This window comes from Poecilia reticulata, chromosome 6 (genome assembly GCF_904066995.2).
Source record: "Poecilia reticulata chromosome 6, P_reticulata-male-v2, whole genome shotgun sequence".
NCBI lineage: Eukaryota > Metazoa > Chordata > Actinopteri > Cyprinodontiformes > Poeciliidae > Poecilia > Poecilia reticulata.
In genome coordinates this window covers 16,694,030-16,712,513 of record NC_088835.1, presented here as the reverse complement: position 1 = coordinate 16,712,513, position 18,484 = coordinate 16,694,030, and the positions used below count along the sequence as shown (strand labels likewise).

Here is an 18,484-nt window from a genome sequence, read left to right as displayed (position 1 = left end):
TTCATGGCTCTGTCAGGGGACTTTATTATGAGACATAAGATACTTGTAACTGAGTTTCTCTTTCAGCTCTTCTGAAGCTTTTTTATCTTTAGATGTCTCTCTCAATTCTCTGTCTTTCTCAGGTATCTTGTGCTAGAACATGTGTCTGGTGGTGAACTGTTTGACTACTTGGTGAAGAAAGGCCGGTTAACACCAAAAGAGGCCAGAAAATTCTTCAGACAAATTATGTCTGCCCTGGATTTCTGCCACAGTCATTCAATATGGTAAGTTTTACAATCTTTCTATTAAACGGCATACTCCATCTGTTTATGATCGCTAAATGCTGTTTGTTGTGTAATATAGAAGAGAAATTTTGACGTCCTTAATTTTACCTTCACTAACTCTATAACAACAAACTTCAATGAATTTAATTTGAATTTTATGAGACATTCCAGCACACCACTATCCACAATTGTGAAGTGCTACTTAATGTTTCCTTCCCCTTCCTCAGCTCTACCCTGCTTTGTGTTTTATTACATGAAATCCCAATTAAGATTTATTGTTGTGATGTGAAAAAAATAGCAATATGTGGGTATGAATGTATTTGCAAGACACTGCAAATAAGCAGAATGTGGTTGCATGGATTTTCTTTTTCCTTTAAAGAGATAAGAACGTTTAATTGATTTCTTCTTTAAAAAAAATGTCTTAATGTGTTTAGGCTCCAATATGAGTCCAAGTGATGAGATATTTGTGGCTTTAAAAGTCACATTTCTCACCTCCAATCCATAAAAATATCACTTACAATCTTACTCAGGGGGGTAGCACAGTCAATTTAGTTATCATACACCATTGAACAAATAATGAGCTCTGCAGTGATGAATCCTGCAATGAAACCGTTTCCTCCTGAAGCGAGTCTGTGATCCAGTCTTCAGGATCTTTGGGAATACTGTTCAGCTATAAATCACCTGATTTAATATAGAAATTAAGCATAGAGAAAGCTGGGTGTCACATGTTTATGTGTTTAGTATTTATAAACATCTCTTTAAAAGATTTATACATTAAACTCATGAATGCCTTGTGTGCTAAAATACAAATACAGTATAGTGCAAATACAAATGTATTACTTATTATAAAGCAGTTTAGATAAACAGGATTGGCTAAAAGTGAACTCTTAATTAAAGCGTCACAATTTTTAAATCTCTTTAGATATTTGTTTTCTGTTGATCCAATGCAGCTGACACAAATGATCTGATACATTTTGTTGTCGTTCTGATCTGACACCCTGTGTGGAGCCTCAGGGGGTGATTTAAATGTTTACCAGCTCATAGACTAGAGGCAATCATATACTTCAAAAGTCAAACAAGTCAGCAGGGACTAAATTAGAGGGTTGTGTTTTGTGTTTTTTTTTTCTGTTTGAATGAGTGAGTGTGTGTATAATTCACAGATGCTTTTGTGTTCCCAAAGCTTGCAAAGACTGTATGCTTCTCTGGAGATTTAGTTTATAACTTTGTATAACATGTGACTGTTATAACTTTGTAAAGAACATGTGAGGACAACAAAAACAGAGGAATGACAAAGAATGTATTTTATGTCTTCAAATGAATTAAGATAAAACTATCTATATATATATATATATATATAATATTTTAATTAAGTAAAGTAAAAGCCTGGTGCAATATCTGTTATGTCAGAAATGTTACAATGCGGATAAAAAACTGCAAACTCAAGGATGTGTTATTTAATAATGCAAGCAACGACAGATTGAGAGTTAAGACTGGAAAATGGAATGCATCTTTTACCGTATCGCAAACGTCTACCTTTTTTTGGTTAAACTGAGAGTGGCAGTATTTTTACTCATTAAAGTTGAACCTCTGCTGCAGGGATGAGCCTCTTTTTAATTTTTTTTCTAAGTTGAAAATAAAAGTCTGAATGCACGTCCTGGAGTCCGTCATGGAGTCTATGCAAGCAGGTTCTGGTGATGAAGCTCTGTTTTTAAAACTATCGTCCGACAAACCTGACCAGAACAGTCCAAAGTAGCAAAAAATATCCAAAAAGTAAAGGGGGATCATTTGACAGTAACATATTTAAAATTTTAGACTGCTTACAAAACATGGAGCATGCACTAAATGTGATCCCAGATCAAATATTGCAGAACTGCCAGCACAGACATGGCCAAATATGGCAACTGACCTTCACTGACCCTTTTTGTCGTATAATCAGTTCTTCTTTCCTGTTTTGTTACCTGAACTTTTGTCAGAGAGAACCAGGTATTTTGTCATATTCATGCTCATTTTTAACATTATTTATATTTGCCCACATTTCATCCTCAGAAATGAATTTTATTCATGCTTGATAAATGTTTGCTTAAATAACGTTAACACAGTTTTAGCAGTTAAACATGTCAAACTATCCCTCTTTGAGAATATTATATCATTCTTTAATTCTAGAGTGATGCATCTGAGTTTGTTTAAAATTTAAAATGCATAACTGATGGATTCTTTATTGAACTCTGTGAGACCAAAAATAAGATTTTTTTTTTCACAACTGGGCATAGAGAAGAATTGTCCTACCTAAAGGAATTAGGTCTTTTATCAGCCTGTGTAAATAATGTCTGATATTAACTGAGAAGAACAGATTAGGCCAATTAGAGGAAAGCATCTGGGACTGACAGTGAGTGCATGCACGCACATAAATGATCACAGCCCTTTTATAGCCAGACTCACCAGCGTATTTATCTTTCTTGTTTTACCTTGGTGCCTTCGCTCTTCAAATCCCTTCACTAACACTCTAAGAAAATGATGCCTTGTGAATTTATCATGAGAAGGATTATTTAGGGGAGTTGGGTCACCCGCTCAACCTTCTACCTTCCTCAATTAAAAGCAGACAGACAGAATCAGCCCTCCTCTCTTTCGTCCTTCCATACCTTGCTAATGAGATCCCAGCACCCCCCTCAACAACTTAAAAAAAGACTTTCAGCAATCACTTCTTCCGTTTCTGAGCGTTTGCGCAGGGGACCGACGGAGGTCATTGGAACTGCTCTGCTTTCTCTGTGACTCAGTATCAGGGTAAGGGCATGTGAGGGAAAGTGGGTGGGTAGGGATTTGGGGGAAAGAGTTGTCACACATGGATTCTCAGCAATCCTTTTGTGCACACCTCCCACTTTTTTTTTACTTCATGCTGCTGTTCTCCACCCCCGTTTGATCCCCAAATATCTCTCTTGGGCCAGATTGTTTCAGATCTGTATATAACTGAAAAAGAATACAGAAAGAAAGCCCTGTTATGACTCAGAGTTTTGCTTTTCTGACTCAGACTGCACTTTTGTTCAGAAAGATCATCTTTTTCATATGGAGGGAGAGAAAAGGGAGAGCATGTAAGAAAGAATCTATAGCTAGAACAAATGCATAACTAGAATATTTCTGAAGAAATTTAAATGGGGCCTGCCAAAGTGTACCCGTCTGATGCTACAAATTAGCATCAATGGTAAAGTAAGCTGCAATGTACTCATTAGCATGTGGAGAGTCACAAACATGTTGAGTAACATGGCCTTACTCCATTCTGTATGTTAAAATTAGTGTGCAAGTTAAAATGAGCCAAATTGCTAACATTAGCCTAAATGCTGTCGCTAGCATGTTGTTTTACATTTTCTTCCTCCAGTCAGTATACTAAGTGTGACTAATAAATAAGAAAAATAGATGAAAGCTATTTTTAGGGAACAGGCTAATGCTAATGGGGAGCAGTGAAATGCTAATGTGCAGTGTATTAACCGACAAAAGAGATGCAACTTCTATCATGAATATGGATTAGCCAAAAACTCTATAAATTACAATGAAATACTGCTACTTCCGCTAGTCACCAGAAGTAAGACCCATAATCGTTTCCCCAGTAAGCCTCCCAGGAGTAAGGTGGATAGAATGTTCAGTTCCAATGGTATCAATGACATCAGCAGTGATGTCATCACTCTATGATATCACAAGGGAATCTCTCTCTTAAATGTAGCTCACAGACAGAGTTTTCTCTGATCTGTTCCACAGTTCTATCGCGACAGATCACCCTTCAGAGCACGTTCGACGTTCAGAGAAGCAAGAAATTACTAGAATACAAACATGAAGCAACAACAGATTGTTTGCGAACATGAAGCTTTTCCAGCTAAGCTTTCATGGGTCGACATGGTAGACCACAACATCCAAGTCGACTACGACGCTGTCATTTTCCCTGTTGAAAATGACAGCCCCATTGAGCCGGAAGACAAATCAGAGATCCAGGGGGAATCAAGTCCTTCCGGCGACTTTGAGAGTCCAAGATCATTGGAAGTCAAGCAGGAAACAACACCCTCTGCTGGCTTCAAGATCACCCCCTCAGTGGAAGACGTGGCAGAGCCTAGCCAACACGTAAAAGATTTGACTAAGCAGGTAGACGATCTTAAAACAGAACTGCAGAGAAAGAATTTTGAACTCCATCAGGAAAGAGACAGAAGGATTACATGTCAGGCTGAAGTCAAATCCCAGCAGGAGGAGATTCAAAGACTGCAAAAAATGTTGGAAAAAGAACGTCACCTGCAAGTCAAACGTGAAGAGGTTTCTTGCTCTTCTAAAGTTACAACTGACAAGAACATTCTTCAACAGCTGGAGTACTTCAAGTGGGAGGCTGTAAAATACGCCTCCCACAATAAAGGTTTGATTGAAGTAATGGTTGAAGAATACCGAGTGAGACTGAAATATGAGGAGCAGCTCAAAAGTCACTCTGAGCAGGCTTCCAAATTTAAGGCTCAGGAGGAAACGGTGAAAGCTCTGCAGAGTCAGGTTGCAGACCTGAAGGTGGAGTTGAAACTTGCTCTACAAAACAACCATCCTAGACGCTCCACCCGACCAGAGGTCCCCCTGCAAAGAGAAGACTCCCTACAAACAGAGGAGACCAAGGATAGACAGACCTCCAATCAACCAGGGAGGTTCGAAGAAATACAGACCTTGAATCAACCTGGCAGGTCTGAAGAAAGACAGACCTCCAATCAACCAGGGAGGTCTGACGAAAGACAGACCTTGAATCAACCAGAGAGGTCTGAGGAAAGATGGGCCTCCAATCAACCAGGGAGGTCCGAAGAAAGACAGACCTCCAATCAACCAGGGAGGTCTGAGGAAAGACGGACCTCCAATCACCCAGGGAGGTCCGAGGAAAGATGGACCTCCAATCAACCAGGGAGGTCGGAGGAAAGATGGACCTCCAATCAACCAGGGAGGTCCGATGAAAGACAGACCTTTAATCAACGAGGGGTCTCCATGCATAGCCTGGCTCAGCCTTTGCGCCAACCCACATTCAGGTTGCAAACAGAGGAGTCCACGCAAAGCCAAGCCTCCACACAAACATGGAGTTCCGAGGAAAAACAGACATCCATGCGATCAACCTCCACTGGTTGCATGGAGCGTCTTCATGTTGGCGTAGGCAAGAAGGTCAAGCTAAGCCCGGCTCGGCCTTTAAAACGACCCACACCCAGGTGGCACTAACCTAGGTCACTATCCAAGCCCAGGTTTTGCTAACACTTTGCATTATGAAAATTTGAGGCTTTGCACAAATTTGGCAAAGCCTCAAACACTTTATATTATATAATATTCACCCATCATCTAACATACCTATATATGTTAGATCTAACTTACCTATATGTTAGATGAATACGAAACAGAGAATTTGTGAAAATTCATCTGGCTCTGCTACTGTCCAGAAACAACCAATCAGAACCAAAAGGCAAACTTTTGGTTCTGATTGGTTTCTAATGTGTTGAATGTGTCTCAGCACATTCAGCACATTAGACTACTAGTGTACAGCAGCTATGCAATTGGCAGAAAAACAACCTAACATTATATCATCATTATTTATAGAATGATTTAGAAAACACAATTCTATACAGGCTTACCTCTAAACATTACCCCTGACCCAAAGCAATGAATCCATCATATTAGGACAAGTCTTTGGTCCTAATATGATGGACCTAATATGACACTGGACATATAATGGTGCGTTCACACCAAACACATTTTGTCCGTCAGGCGCATCTGGTTTACATTCAAACTCTATGTGGAGGCGTGTCGAGGGCTGTTGTGGCGCTCTTCGAGCGTCTAGCACGGCGCTATTTGAACCATTTGGAGCGTTTGACGTGTCCAGCGCATGAAATACTTCACATAGACTTTGAATATAAACCAGACTCGCCTGACGCACAAAACGTGTTTTGTGTGAATGCACCATTAGAATGTTCAGTTCCTATGGTAACAATGACATCATCAGTAATGACATCACTCTTTGATGCATCAAAGGAATCTCTCTCTTGAGTGTAGCACACAGACCGTTTTGTCCTTATAAGGTAACTTGTAGGTTCCTGTAACTTTTAAGTTACAAATCTTCTACAAGAGCTTTAAAATTATTTGAAGGCACAGAATCAGCCTAGTAGGTTCACATTCTCAGGTGAGAGACTCACCTGGTGTAAAGTTAATTTTTCAGTACTGGAATTGCACCGAGGATAAATTACTTTAATTACAGCATGTCATGAATATATGTGCATATATTCCATCTTAAGTACATAGCATAATAGTTTTTTTGTTGCTTTTTCCACCACTGGATGATATAACATAAACAGCACTATTCAGAGATGCAATGAGTTTAAAGCAGCGGCCCTGATGCCAACATCTCCAGAAAACATATTAAAGATTGTAGCATGTGTTACAAGCATCAGGGCTGGTGTCGGTGTAACAGATGCTGATTTTCCTTTAAAAAGTCTGGAACAGGTAGGAGGGATGAGGCAGAAACAAATCTGTGCTTCACTAATCCTCCTGGAATCTGTTCTGATTAAATATTTAAGATTTCCAAACAGCACCATATCTGATCTTTCTTCAAAATAACCATTGTGTCCACGTTATTTTCTTTGTCATTCTAGACAACATACCTGTAATAAACAGTTTTAGATCCTTTAATATAAAGGTATTAAAGGATAGCAGATGGGGGGTTAGAATACCCCCCATCTGCATAAAAAATATACGTTATATTAGTTGTTGTTTTTTTCCTGTACACCAACATTTTCACAGAAAGACACAATATAGCTAAACAGATTCGACTCATGTAAAGAAAAAACGATCTAAACATGTCACTAATACTTTCCAACAACTTCCAGAACCATTTTATTTCAAAGCTGATAACTGACGGTGTATTAAGCAATCTGTACAAATAAACAGATCGCAATTCAGCTCCTGTACTGTAGGTTTATACCGCAGCTAACTAGAACCGCCGTCGCTCTTTCTCCTCCCAGCGCCCGTTAGTTCAGTTGCTATGACAACGGTAAATAAAACACAAAAGGAAAAGGACTAGTAACGGAGTGTTCCACCATGTTTGTAGTTCTAAAGAGCAGCTCAGAGGGGCATGTCTATTTTGAGTGGCACTGTTTTGTGTCAGACTTTTGTTTTGAGTTGAATTTGTCTCGTTTTGTGTTAATTATGTCGCCACAGTTGCTTTGCAACTGAAATTAAATCAGAAGAAATGTTTATGTTTTAGGTGTGTTGCAATCGCAGAACCTATTTATGTTTGCTTAAATCAGCAGTGTTTTTTTTATTTTTTACAAAGTTAAATGTTTACATAAATTAAGATTACTGTAACTTCTAACAGTTCGGTGAAACCCCAGTAATATTCTACGCTCACTTGCTTCTGACAGGTTAATGCTCAAAATTTATTTAAATGAAGTCACGCCAGTGGATCTATATTTAAGTGAAGTCTTTAAACGAGGCCTGGGGAATACATCAATAACAATAACTTAGTCAGTATTTTGTAGAATATACATCCAATAGAATCTTCCAGTCCAGAACCACACAGCATTCTGGGGGATGTAGGCAGAGGAAAGGCTTTAGTCACTCAACCTCTCACCTGTTGTGCTGTAGAAGTTTCAGGTTTCGTCACCGTGCCTCGTAACAGTTTAAGAAAGAAAGAAACGGTGCTGAGTGAAATTTGGCAGTATATCAAATATTTAAATATTAAAGATTAATCTAACTTTAATACAAAATGGTGCCAATAATTAAAAAAATACTCAGCAAAACCTAAATAAAAAGTGAAATCAAAATATACATTGTTCAGACACCAGTCATTATATGCATCTATGTCTATGCATCTTAAAAGTTTGTGAAATCATTACATATAATGATCACTTAAGCCAGTGTCACATTGTATGAGCCAACTGGTCAACAAATGGTACCAATAAAACAATTTTGACTGTTTCTATTCCACTAACTAGGTCACAGATTCAAAGTACATGCAATGACCCAGCTTCTGAAATATGCACTGTCATGCACGCTTCCTGAAATGCTGTATTTGCATGGTGCCGCTGCCTCTATATGAGCATGCTGAGAAGGACCTCATCCAGCAATCCCATTGAACCCACACAGTGGCATAATGAGAGGTCACAGAGGCTCTACTCAAAAGATTAAAATGAGCGCCAGTATAACTGTGTAACTCCAGGACTGGGGGAAATAAAAAAAGTCAAAAAGGAAGCTGCCAGAGGTCAACTTTAGAGTGGTTCACAAGCAAATTAGTTTCCATCATTTCTTTAGCTGTCGCAGAAAATACAGTTGTCTGCAGTGCTGTTGAGAGAGATTTTGCTGAGTTGCATCAGCCAAAATATCATTATGTCCATAGTTGCACGATGCAGTTACTGCAAATTTGCTGGCTGCACATTCAGTGATCTCTGTTGGCTTTAAATCTGGTGATGATGGCATAGAGTAAATTAGTCTGTGACATTTAAATGTTCAACTGGTGCTAAATGAAGTATGTCAAAAAATGCTCCCATGCAATTGCATCATCACCAGTGGCAGTTAAATAATCTTAAATAATTGTAATAATTATTATATAGCTATTTATATTTGCGTGGATTTTTTGTATTCCTTTGAGGATTTGCTAAAGAACTTTTTTCATTTGAACCCAAAGCACCTGCCAAAACATGAATTTCACAGCTAGCAACAGATATGTTAGCCTTGTTCCCTATTCCCATTTAGTTCTACATTTCATTCTCTCTGTGGCAGCTTTCATGCCTTGATCCAAGTCGCTTAAATCTGCTTTGTACTTTTAATATTTGAACTTGAGCAAGTTATATTTACCAAATCTAGGTACTTAAATGTGTGGAGTCCCTGTCATTAGCTGATTTGCTGTTGCTGTTGGGAAGCTGTTCAGCTGTACCTAATAATAAAGTGGCTCATTTAAACCTCAATTAAAACCTAAACACTTCCATTGTTGTGGATGGAAAGTATTCGGTTTGTGGCATGTTGGTGCAGTGACTTTGATACATACACGGTCACTCTTGACAGCTTTGTCTCTTGAATATTTAATAATACATTTTCTTGAAAGATGCCTGTCAGAACATTCAATGTCACCTTAGAAAAGTGAAACCTTTCTTGGATTTAAAATCACATCTTTATTTCTAGTGCTGTTGTCACTTTCCACCAGAGAAACGAAATGCTGGAATTATTCAGTGCAGATATTAGATATTTATTCTCACATTCTTGGAACTGTTGGAGAGATCCCTCACGATAAAATACTTTGATGGCATCTTCCTCTCTGTTTTTTTTTTTATTTTTATTTTTTATTTTTTATAATAGCAGATGTTTTGGAATCTGAATAATATATCTGAAAAATTTAAAAGAAACTGATTGATCTCCCCAACCTGTCATCTTTTAAATCAAAATTAATAGATCAGCAAATTAATGTTGACTGATTTGTCATCTGTCATGCTAATAATGTCCAAATCACAATTTTAGCTGATGAAGAAAAGTCATTTAAGATCAGGAATTCAGTGACATTTTTTACATTTCCTGTGAGCAAAACATATTAGTAAAGCTACAGTCAGCTAAAGTTTACAGCTTCAGCCAACCTGCATTATGCCACATGTACCAGCGCTGACTTAATCCGTTGGACAAAAGTGTTCTTTCATGTGAAAACATCAAGTTTGGTAAGATTTCAGTCCACTAATCACAATTTCTTTAACGGTGCCAGTTAAACTGATTGGGTGTAACTTTAAATTATAGAAGTTGATGTTAGACTGAAATAAAATGAACAATTCAAATGAAATGAGTAAAACCATAAAATTGTATTCAAAGGAAAATTGGGGTCATATTGAGGTTCATAGTGTCTGAATAAGGGGAAAAAAAAAGATTGTATGGGGTAGATATAGTAGTAAAAGATTCAGAAGGAGAAAGGAAACAAAATAAAAAAAATAGAAATATTGCCAAGTGTGCGTGGAAATAACAGATTGCATTTCAAAATGTATTATGACTGTCAAGTTTTCCCATACTTATTTAATCCAAAAAATGGATAACTACTTTAAGGAGCAACTTGCTCCAATGGTTACTGTTATTAAAGATCTTAAGTTGCTTCAGATTTTTATTATCTGTGGCAATCCTTCTGTGCTCTTCTGGCAGCTTGTTTGTTTGTTCTGCCTTGAAGGTCTGTTGCTCATCCCATCATCCCCTGTCAAACTCCTCCGGATTAAGAGAAAACGCAATGTTGCACACAAAGATTTGGCACAAATAGGACATGTTTTTTTGTATGTTTTTTACAGATCTGGCTGTTATTGTAATCCCACATCTTTGGTCACTGCATTACATGCAACAATACAGGACTGGTTTAGTGCTACTCAAAATTTGAACAGAATAAACTGAAAATCCACCAAAATAAACATCAAAAGCTTCTGAAGTCAGTCAAGGAAATGGAAGTTTCCCTTTTTCTGGTTAGTAATCCAGTATAATTGCTGACTCTTTATGTGGTAGCTAGTAAAATTGGAACGGTCTTATTGGAGGAAATAAAAATGTGACTGAATAAAATGTACCAAGTTTGCATCTACTTTAAACTTCCTCTGATGAGTTTTACCAAAATATTTGAAAGATTTATATATCTGTTTTTTTTCTAGACCCAACAGACACCAATCAAAAAATATAAATATATTTGTATCTTTGATTTAACAAAACTACACAACAATACTGTTGCCAATTGTGATATCTTTGATTACATCTGTTTGCTTCAGGAAAAGTTTTATCATAGTTATGAATTCCTGAAGTCAGTCCTGCCATTAACTAAGCTGTACATTATTTTATAATTAAGTTATGTGTTAAGATGCAACAAAACATTTGACATTTAATTGGGAAAAGCTCCTAATGAGTTCATAAACTTAACAGGCAACCAGAGCAAAAAACTTAGTTTTAAGCAAAACAGCTTATTACATTAGACTTTTTTGAAAATATTTCAACATTTTTATTAACTGAATAGTTAAATATCTGAAAATAGAAAAAACTTCAATAGTGTTAAATCATAGCACATCTAGCACAAGTTTCATGATGAATGTTATGCTGTGAAGTGTAATTTCTAGCCAACAAAAAATAAAAAAAATAAAACGTACACACACGCATAGTCCTGCACGTATCAGACCTTCATACCGCAGAACAATTAGTGTATGAGCTTTTTCCTGTTCATTTCTGTAATCATCAAAGGGGGGTTATGTACATCGGATATGCTCAGATCATAGACACACTGTCAGTATGGATTTGCGGTGCTTCAGAGAAAACAAAGCTATGTCACAGTTCTGCACAGTACTATGATGGGACAGATGGGATTAATTTGATGCTCTGCAGAGGGACGAACAAGACATTCTGATTGGCTATGTGACTTAAACCTTTTATATTTTTAAATAATCCTCCATATGTCAGAAAATCTTTAATAAAGTAAGTGTTGCTGCATTATAAAAATAAAGAAATAATTATATTTGTTCTGGAGGAGCCGATTTGCACCACACATATGCTGTTCCAGGCAGTGTGAGAATCAGTGTTAAAAAATGGTTTGTGTCACATGTGTCAACATAGGAATGCCGTCTTTTCTCTGTGAAGCAATTTCATGACCAGGTTGATTGTATAATGAAGGATGCAAACTTAAGGAGTTAGTCATACTACTCTTATTTGCAGTCATTGAATGCAAACAAGTTGTCATGTCTGATAATTCCACGCAGTAAGAATTGCTAAATTAAACTTGAGGAATTGTAAAACATGCATCTATTCAATGTTATTTCAGGGTTCTATACAGTCAAAGGAAAAAAAGAAGTTCAATGCAACCCAGTTCAGTTCCTTTCCTTCAAATGCTGTCCAGTAGGAGACAAATACACAGTGACAAGATAAATATATTCATTAGATCTTTATGTTGAATCTAAATCGTATCTAGAATTGATTCTGTGTAATGAGTTAGAATGACCAGCACTGGTTAGATCAGAGAGGATGTTGTTTAATACATGAGCATCCGTTTATCTCAGTAAATTACAACATCAAGGCATTCATGGATTCAGTTCTAGATGTGAAACTCATGTGGGAGACAGATCCATTACACACATTCAGTGCATTTCATGTGTTATTTCTATTAATGATTGTGACTTGCAGCCAAAGAATTCAAAATCCAGTTGATAGGCGAAGTAAAATATAACATTTTAATTTATGGAAAGTCAGCCTACAAGAAAGTTTGTGAATGTGCTGCACAGTTTATGCCAAAAATACATGGTCAAGACTCCTTTACCTTAAAAAAAATAATGCACAATGGCACGAGCCAACTCTTCTGTATTGTTGGTTCTACGTCTCATCTTCCTTTTTGTGTCTTTTGTGGTTTTTTTCTTAGCAAGGTAAGATCCTTCTGGTGATGTCTCTGGTTCATGAGTGGTTTAACATGTAGAACCAACGGTTGCAGTGTGTTATTTGGATACATCAGAGTGTTGTGGTTCAATTTAGCACCATGTCTTCTGAATCTCATTGAAACTTGAATGGGCTTTGATTTACAATTCTCAGTTCTGCTCAAGTAACTGAATTTTTTTGTTGTATTTTTTTCTTTTTACTATTCATTAATGCTATGTAATGAATCTTAGTTTCACTGTTTGAATTGAATTTACTTTAATACATTCACTTTTATGTCAACACCATCACTAGTGAAAAAATATTTTTACCTTAACAGTGTCCTGTGTGGTTTTTCCATGTTTTTGTTTTGTTTGGTTTGTCTGTTGTGTCTCATGCCTTTATTCCAGGTGTTTTGAAAATAGGATACTTGTAGACCTATTTACTTTGAAGACAATCAGTGTTGCTGCTTAACATGCCAATATCTGTAACAGTAAATGTTTACTTCTCCCTCATTTGCTTTGACATTATTAACTAAAACTCTGACTGACACCACCTTCAACTGATTCCAGTACGAACTAAAAGAGGTTATAGCCTAGGGACAACTGTTTTAGATGCTATCTGTATCTTATTTCAATTATAGCTTGGATCACAGAAACTGCCAGTATGATAACGAACCTGCTGACAGCTTCTCCCCGAGGGCAGGAAATGAGTTGTACAACAATTGATGTCGTCTGAGGTTAAATGTCCATTCTGATGAAGCGTTGTTCAAAGGCTGACATATTCAACTGTGGTGCCATCTCCCCTTTCCCAACATTGGCTTTAAGAGAAGATGAAAGTAAAGCTTATGACGTTTAGACAGCTCTGTGGCTTTTTAACCCCATTTGGGAATGAATTGTGAGAAGTTAAGCGAGTCTAACATTGATTAAGTTTGAAAGCATGCAGCTAAATATGACACAACGTTGAGCTTATTTAGTATATATGCTTAGTATATTTTTAGAGTTTCAAATGACAGGGAATGGAGAATTAAATAAAGAGAAGACACTGCAGAATTAATAAAAAGGAATATCAAAGATTCAGCTTGACTGTAGACCATTTTTGAGGGTAGGGCAGACTCTAGAGAAGTTCTGCACAGCTCCGCTGTCCAGCACATGTCCTAATGTAAAATTCATTGATGAAACCTCTAAAGAAATCTTTTCCTCTGCCTTTGTCAAAGGCAGAGTTTTGTCAGTGCTTTACAATGCTTTACAAACTTCAAAGGTTTGCCAACGAACATCAAAAATAGTGATTAGATATTCATGAAATTTGGTAGACTAATAAAAGAGAACTTTTTAACAAGAACAAGGAAAGTCATTTTGGAGGGTAAAAAGTAAAATTTAATTTTATTATTTTTTTCATATACTCAGTGCTTCTATGACTATACCATAGCTGTTTTTTTTAAAAGCTTGCTTGGTTTTTCACATCAACACAGAGTCATGTCACAATAACATGTAAAATGCGTTGCATTGCTCTTTTACAATCTGAATTTATTTAGATTTACATAGGAGGAACATAGTTTACAAACCAAATCACAGTATTTGTCTCATTATCAGTCATATATTAATGTTAGCACTCCAATTTATAAATTGTGTTAGTAAGCAAAGTGGGTTTATCTAAATTCTATACAAGGACAAAAAACATTTTCAGAGTTTTGTTGCATATTGTACTGTGTTTTGCAAAAGTATCCATTGACATTATAACTAGGATTTTATATGATAGACCAACTCAAAATTATTCTTTACTATGGTTTGGGTATGCAATAAGCATATATGTATTTGGTTAACTTGAATCAATTCAAAATATTTACCCAAGACAATATTAAGTCAATACTTTTGTTTTAATATGGCTGCAAGTCTTATAAAGTCTCTATCAACTTTTATGTTAAAGTTCTTTGCAAAATACCTGAAATTCACTTAGATTGATAGGAGAGGATTTGTTAAAATTTTAAGTTTAGCTACATCCTTTCACTTCATTCAGGTCTTGGACTTTGACTGAGCCATTCTTGCACATTACAGTGTTTTCATTATTTTTGGCTTCTATGACTCCTCCAGAGTCATCTTTAGCTACTTGGTTGCTTCTCTGATTCACGATAGTGTTCCCTGGCTTTCTTATTATAGATGGACAGCCATGTCTTAGGAGGTTGCAGTTGTGTTACACTCTGTATTCAGGGATTGAACTGCTCTAACTAAATAGGCACGCAGGATTCCGGATCATTTGCTGCAGACCCTAGTGCCTTATTGTGGTAATTTTGCACAACTGGAAAATAACTTTGTCATCGTGCTTGAAGTGCCAAGCAAATATTTCATCTTCATTTTAAGACCTTTTGGAAATGTTTTGCTTGTCCACAGAAATGAAACGCTTGACTGAAGCAGTGTTTAAACATTTATGTACAGCTTTTTGGATAGTGCTGACAAAACAGATGGATTAATATCAGTGTTTGCGCACAGTGTTTTGCACACACTTCTAAAGTAGTTCTCAGTCTTGGCAAACATCTCCAGAGTGGAAGAGTCTGATGTAACATAACCCCAATCCCTGAAAGGGATGTGCTAAACGCACAATAAAATGGTATCCCAGCTCCTCTTACGGCTGTTACTCATCGAAATTGAGACTTTAACCTCAGACACAGCCTCAGCATCCACGACATGAGAAGGTTATTCCTCTCAGTGGTCCATTTTAAGTCGGAAGTTGATGTCCACTGGATATTATCCCCCCTGCTGTGTTTAGTGGTAATGAATGGCAGTTAATGAACACCACCGCTGAGGCAGGCTTCCCCTGGATCCCCATTTTCGCCACCCATTTGCTGGTGGCTGTCTGGGAGATGAGAGGGAAGAAGATGGGGGGGAAAGGACACAGCAGGAGGTCTGTCACACCTTGTACTATCCCAACACTGAGGTGGGAGCTGTGTGGCTTCAACATGACAGATCAAAGAGAGATGTTGCACAGAGGAAAGGGGCAGGTCAAGATGCTTTGTTCTTTCCAGGCACAAAAATGTTTATGGTGTTTGATAGACCTTTCAATGAGACCTTTTGTTCCTCTTCAGTTTCCTTTATTAGATCACATAATCTTGTCTTTTTCATGTTTCATTAACTGGCTTCTGTTCCTGTTTTACAGCCACAGGGATCTAAAGCCCGAGAACCTTTTGCTAGATGAAAAGAACAACATCAGGATAGCAGACTTTGGTATGGCTTCTCTTCAGGTTGGAGACAGTCTATTGGAAACCAGCTGCGGGTAAGTGCAATCAAAAACATTTACCGCTCTCACGCATTAAGTCATATCATACAGTGTCAAAATCTAGCAAGCTGGAAACTGCTGTAAATGTAAATATTCCTTACAGTTTTAGTAGAGGGGTAAAAAGAAGCAGGGAATGATTAGTGGAGTGAGCAGGTCAGCCGCTTTCGTAAACCTCCACAGCGTACAGTGTAAATCTCCGGAGTAGAAACTTTTGCCATCTACTGTCTCGGAGCACGGCCAGGGCCTTGGCCAAACATTACTGCTCTCCATCTCCTCCCGTCTCACAGAGGAGTTTATGATCTAACATGTACCATTTCACCAGCCTCATCAATCCTACAACCTCAATGCATTTGCCTGTAGGAGAAGTCACTTTCAGAGTTGGGTGGCTGTTATCCCCGTGTTATGAGTGTTCCTTTTTTAAACCTGAACTGTCTGGATGAAATAACTTTTTCACAGTTCGCTTTAAAGACACCAATCACCGGCTCCCTTTTTAATCTCTTAAATGGCAGGCACTACATTGTTTTTGCAAATTCAGCATATCCCTTGACAGAGGTTGAAAGTTTCAAAAAGATAAAACAGCAGTATTGCTGTAGCCATTCAGACTTCTTGTTACTAACGTTAGGTTTCTCACACTCTTGCTGCCTTGACCATAAATAAAATAAATGAAACGAGCCAGATCAGAATAATTCTGTGCGTTTTAATGTGAATGTCGTCGGGAACATTTTTGCTTTGTCATATATCAGATTTGGGTGATTTGAAGGCCCTGTGACATCTGCGCCCTGCACAGATTGTCTCTGTCCAGATTAAACTGAAATTTCACATCCATGCAATTTAGAAAGTACATATGTTCACAGGGAAGAGATGAGGATCTCAGTTTATCCCTCCCTCTTTCTCTGTCCTCCTCATCCTCCCATCATATGCATGGCCACTTCAGCATGATTATGCAGATGCATTCATCCAGCTGAAACTGTTGCATAATTTTTTTTCCATCAGTAACACTAATGCCTAAATTCTTGTGACTCATCGGTAGAGACCAGCCCAACTGTATGTGTACATATTTTCATGGCTATAGAATATGTGAATCAGAAAAAAAGGCACCTTTTAACAGTGATTACCGTAAAATAAGATATTTTTAGCACTCCCTTCTCAACAGTATCTATTAACCAAGTCTATCTGTTCTTTAATGTACTTTACCTTGCATTTTTTGGTTGAATTTCTAATGTCGTCCAGGTGCATTGCATTTGCTGAGTTTAATGTTTGAGGTATGCATATTCCAAAGTAGGTCTAGAAGTTTTTTTTTCTTCTTCTTCTTCTTCTTTTTGCCTTCAGTTCCAGCATCACTCTGTGAGCATGTCTCAGAAATGTGTGGGCAGTGTGTCTATGTGTTTATCTGCTGGAGTCCAATACATGTACCATAAACTGTAATTGTGGTTATTGATTATTCATGCTCTTCTGGTTGCCCCATCCCTAAGTGCAGATATGACACTTTTTAATTAAACAGATTTATCTGGGTCCCCTCTCACCATGCGGCAGTCTGACACAAATGTATTCCATTTGCTTTGGGTAATGGAGCCGAGTGGAGATGAGACTTGCCTCAGGTAGTTGGGGGGAGTGGGGGGAGTGGAAGAGTGGGAGGGACCTCAGAGAACATCCAACATATAAATACAAGATGCGTTAAGAAGCAGAGGAACTAGCAAGTGCTTACAAACATGGAGCAAGGGACTCGCATGTCTAAACAAACTCGGCTGTGGGTTTATCCATGTTTCATATTTATTACTGTAACATGTTGAAAGTGATGGAGCTGTAAATATGGCTCCAAAGATTTACATTGTGCATTATACCACCACACCCATGTTTGATGTTGTAGAGTATATTGTATGCATTATAGTAAAATCTAATTCAGCTGCAAATGTATAAATGTTAATTGTTGGACTGACCTAGAGAAGCTCCCTCACTTTCAAGAGGGAAAGTCATTCAGATTTATAGATTTGAAATGCATATTTATAGGTTCCAAATTATAGCACTTTGTAGATGTTTAGAGGTTTAATCTGAGTTTCAGAAAAGAAAATAAGTTAAATCAAAAACACTTTATCTTCCGTCTCAAAAACTTGGTTTTGTCTTGTGCCTCTTAAACGCATGCTAACCTGGGACCTGTATATTATTTTTCATTGTGGTCAAAATGACAAAGCATCCAGCAGCAACGGGCACAAAAGAGTCCAGACTAGAGCCACCAGTGTCACCAAAACTAAAATAAAAATTTTTTTCCAGTTCCATCCTGATCAGTTCCTCATTAATAATCCCGACATCCATTTATCGACACAAAAAGTTTAAAGCATCTGAGCGGAAAGATCTAATAACAATATTTATAAGTGTTTATAATGTTTCCTTATTTTGCTGAACATGGCGATCACAGAAGTGTCAATTTTTGATTTGTCGCAGTATCACTATATTTCTAAAATTATTAGCCCAACCCCCTAACTAATTGTAATCAGATGTTCCAACTTCATGGAAGGGATTTTTATCACTAAGCTGCATGCAAGCCTTTTGTTTCTAAGTGAAATGCAAAACATTTTATATAA

The 18,484-nt window shown here is 37.4% G+C and overlaps 1 protein-coding gene across 4 annotated transcripts in view; it reads left to right on the top strand.

Annotated features, from left to right (window-relative positions):
* The window catches only part of brsk2a (BR serine/threonine kinase 2a), a 189,050-nt gene that overhangs the window by 136,644 nt on the left and 33,922 nt on the right, over window positions 1–18,484 (top strand). For all 4 annotated transcript variants that reach the window (XM_017305359.2, XM_081608049.1, XM_017305357.2 and 1 more), the window contains exons 4-5: window positions 123–263; window positions 15,786–15,902. In XM_017305359.2, the coding sequence (XP_017160848.1) occupies window positions 123–263; window positions 15,786–15,902 (258 nt within the window). The remainder of the gene's footprint in view (window positions 1–122; window positions 264–15,785; window positions 15,903–18,484) is intronic.